We start from the raw sequence: 4,225 nt of genomic DNA, 5'->3' as shown, positions 1-4,225 counted from the left end.
TGGCATACAAGTCAATGAGATACACATGCCTGTACTTCCTGAACATTTCAATTAAGGGCATGAGCAAATATACCCAGCTTGCTAATAGTTTTTTTGTTGTTTATACTGATTTTTCAGTCGTGTTAATCCGTTTGCCCCCCCACCCCCCTCTGTATTTGAATTGGCATTTCTTTTGCTAGGCTATNTGCTCTTCAAAGAGCACAGCATTCTCAAGTGAACCTCATAATTTGGTTTTCTTTTTTTTATTTAAAAAAAAATCCTTATTATTATACATTAGTATACAATAGCTGTCTTCCTACACAACAGAAGAGGGCATCAGATCGCATTATGGATGGTTGTAATACACCATGTGGTTGCTGGGATTTGTACTCAGGACCTTCAGAAGAGCATTCGGTGCTCTTAACCACTGACCCAGTTATGCAGCCCCATAATTTGGGTTTCATAATTTGGTTTGAAAATGATTTCATGATTATAGCAGGATTTCTCTGTCATGGGCTATGTGTGGGGATTGTCAAGATCAAATGAATATATTGTCAGTCAAGTATTCATTACAGAATTATCACTATCACACTTTGTGTTGTACATACATACGGGATTTTAGGATGCATTGACCTTTGATGATGTGCATGTTCACTTCACTCGGGAGGAATGGTGCTTGCTGGATCCATCTCAGAAGAGACTTTACAAAGATGTCATGCTGGAGAACTACAGGAATCTCACTGCTATAGGTAAACCTGAATTTTCCTTTCAATTTTAAAATAAGGTGGGGGAACAGCTGANTTCTTTGTTATTGATGCCCTTGTGTAATCTTGAATGAGAATAAGGAAGAATGAGGCAAAAAGTAGACATGGTTCTAAGGTTAACTGAAAATAGTGGCTTATGGACAAATTTCCAACAATAATTATTTTCTGGTCCTATATTTTAGGCTACAGTTTGAATGACCATAACATTGAAGAACATTGTCAAAATGATAGAAGATATGGAAGGTAATTTTTTGTGAAACTTTATTCTAATGAGCTTCTGAAGAAAATTTAATGTGCTCTCTAAATTTTAAGGCGAAGCAACAGTATTTTTTTTCTTTTACTGCTTTAGGTTAGTTTTTGAGCATTAGATTCTCACAAAACCAAGTACCTTGATTCCAGGCAGCTGATAGGTTCTTGCAACGCACTCCTCTATCACAGTATTTCTTAACATATATAACTGTTTGAATTGTATCACCATTTGAACTATACTGTAGCACTTCCATTCCATGTACATTCACACCAATCAGATATTACAAATTGTACACACACTGAATATGTGTATGTGCAAAATCTTCTACTGAGCAAATAGTTCATGGTTAAGCTGTTGTTACTCATATACTTGTCTTAAATCTGATAAGTTTAGTGAGAGGGGAATTTTATGAGCGTTAAGGATGTTGTGCTGGAGAAACCTTACTCCCTACCATATGAGGAACAAAAAGTCAAACTGTGTGAAAGTAAGTTGGAAACCCTTTATTTGTTATTCTTTTAATAGGTATATCATATGTCATACTGGATACAGGCCATATGAGCAGAAGGATTTTGAAAGAAACAGAGTATCTCTGTTTCCTAGAACTATATATTAGATCATAGACTGTTTCAGTAAATCTCCAACCAAAATAGGCCCTGGCAATGAAAATACAACTCAGTTAATATGAACACGTGCTGTGCGCCTACACTGGCCAGATCTACTGCTACTCACTCTACCATCTTCTCCATCCATGAGACCCCTGTGCTCTTGCAGTTTCTCCAGGCCATGTGCTTCTGCTCTGCTTTTCTTCTTCCTCCTCCTCTTTGTCCTCTCCCTCTTCCATTTTCTCCTCCTTCTCTCTCCCTACCTTCCAATCAACTTTCCCGTTAATGTGCCCAATCATCAGCTCTCTTTATTTTACAAATTAAGGTGGGAAGATTGTGTACAGGAAATCACATGAGGGCTGACTCATTGCATATTCACAGCCACTCACAGGAGAATTTAATTAACATCAAATATAATTAGCCAAGGTCTATCCACAACAGTATAGATAGGCCCCACTTTAAGGAGACTTTCTGAATGTGATACAAGTTTCTAGTCACTTAGATTTTCAGCTTCATTTGGAATCCAACCATAAAATTACTGAAGAAAATCCTATGAGCATTAAGAATATGGAATTTTTGATTGTCCTTCACTTTTCAAATATGATATGACTCACAGTGCAAGAAAATTTGTGAACATAATTATGGAGGTAAATCTGTGTATTCATGCAGTTTTGTTCAAGTATCTGAAAAATTTGATGTATATAAAGTCTGGTGTAAATGTGAGCCATGGAATAAATACCCTAAGCATCACAGGTATCTCTAATGTTGAAAAACAACCCACAAGGAAGGGGAACACCAAGACTGTAAACAATGTGATAAAACATTTTTTTCATAGATTCATTTTATTATTTATTTTATGTATGTGAACTCACTGTCAATTTCTTCNNACACACCAGAAGAGGGCATGGAATTCCATTAGAGATGGTTGAGAGCCACCATATGGAAGCTGGGATTTGAACTGAGGACCTCTGGAAGAGAAGTCAATGCTCTTAACAGCTAAGCCATCTCTCTAGTCCCGTGATAAAACCCTAAAATCAGAATCTACGCTATAATTAGACCAAAATTTAAAACTAATTTATACAGATAGAAAGGATTCATCATTGTAATTAATGTAATAAAATTTTACATGTCCCAATTATCATTGCAGGCACGAAAGAAGTTCTGCTGGGGAGAAACCCTATGAATATACACAATGGGATAAAGCCTTCAAATATCACAGTCATCTTCAAAAGCTTGAAAGAAACCAAACTCAAGACAAAAACTCTGAAGTCTTTCAACATAGTAAAGTGCTTGCATGTCAAAGTACTCTCCAAAGAAATAAAAGAACAGATACTAGAGAGAAATGCTACAAATGTAATGAATGTGATAAAGCCTTTTTACAGCTCAAGTATCTTCGAGTACATGAAAAAACACATTCTGGGATGAAACCCTATGAATGTAATCAATGTGGTAAAGCCTTTTTACATCTCAGCTATCTTAGAATTCATGAAAGAACACATACTGGAGAAAAACCTTACAAATGTAATGAATGTGGTAAAGCCTTTACACAAAGGAGTCATCTTCAAAGCCATAAAATAGTACATACTGGAGTGAGACCCTACATGTGTAATCAGTGTAATAAAGCCTATCCACAGCGGAGTTATCTCCGAAAACATGAAAGAACACATACTGGAGAGAAACCCTACACATGTAATCAATGTGGTAAGGCCTTTTTACAACCCCTCTATCTTCAAATACATGAAAGAACACATACTGGAGAGAAACCCTACAAATGTAATCAGTGTGATAAAGCCTTTGCACATTTCACGTATCTTCAATTACATGAAAGAAGACACACTGCAGAGAAACCCTATGAATGTAATCAATGTGGTAAAGCCTTTTTACAACCCCTCTATCTTCAAATACATGAAAGAACACATACTGGAGAGAAACCCTATGAATGTAATCAATGTGATAAAGCCTTTGCACATTTCAAGTATCTTCGAGAACATGAAAGAAGACACACTGCAGAGAAACCCTATGAATGTAATCAATGTGGTAAAGCCTTTTTATATCCCAGCAATCTAAGAACACATGAAAGTACACATACTGGAGAGAAACCTTACCAATGTATTCAATGTGATAAAGCCTTTCCACAACTCAAGTGTCTTAGATTACATGAAAGAAGACATACTGGAGAGAAACCCTATGAATGTAATCAATGTGGTAAAGCCTTTTTACAACCCTACTGTCTTCGAATACATGAAAGAACACATACTGGAGAGAAACCCTACAAATGTAATCAATGTGGTAAAGCCTTTTTACAACCCCACTATCTTCGAAAACATGAAAGAACACATACAGGAGAGAAACCTTACCAGTGTAATCAGTGTGATAAAGCCTTTGCACAAGGCAATAATCTCAAAGTACATACAAGGATGCATACTGGAGAGAAACCCTATGAATGTAAGGGATTTGGTAAAGCCTTTGCACATTACAATACGCTCCAATTACATAAAAACGACCATACTGAAGAAATTCTATGAATGTAATCACAGGGTGAACCATTTGAAAATCACAGTAGTCTCTGGAAACAAAAAAGGAACCATCTAGGAAAGAACCCCCTATAAAGTTCTTTTTTTTTTTTTTTT

At 36.2% G+C, this 4,225-nt stretch overlaps 1 protein-coding gene across 1 annotated transcript; it reads left to right on the top strand.

Moving 5' to 3' along the window:
* Positions 1 to 599: 599 nt before the first annotated feature.
* On the top strand, positions 600 to 4,189 carry LOC110288399 (zinc finger protein 431-like). The gene is made up of 3 exons (XM_021154758.2): positions 600 to 728; positions 926 to 986; positions 2,743 to 4,189. Exons 1-3 carry the CDS (start codon positions 695 to 697, stop codon positions 4,118 to 4,120), a joined length of 1,473 nt encoding a protein of 490 aa, XP_021010417.2. The 5' UTR covers positions 600 to 694; the 3' UTR covers positions 4,121 to 4,189.
* Positions 4,190 to 4,225: the final 36 nt, after the last annotated feature.

This window comes from Mus caroli, unplaced genomic scaffold (assembly GCF_900094665.2).
Source record: "Mus caroli unplaced genomic scaffold, CAROLI_EIJ_v1.1 scaffold_22361_1, whole genome shotgun sequence".
Classification (NCBI taxonomy): Eukaryota; Metazoa; Chordata; class Mammalia; order Rodentia; family Muridae; genus Mus; species Mus caroli.
The sequence above is the reverse complement of the archived record's forward strand: the minus strand, read 5'-3'. Positions and strand labels throughout refer to the sequence as shown.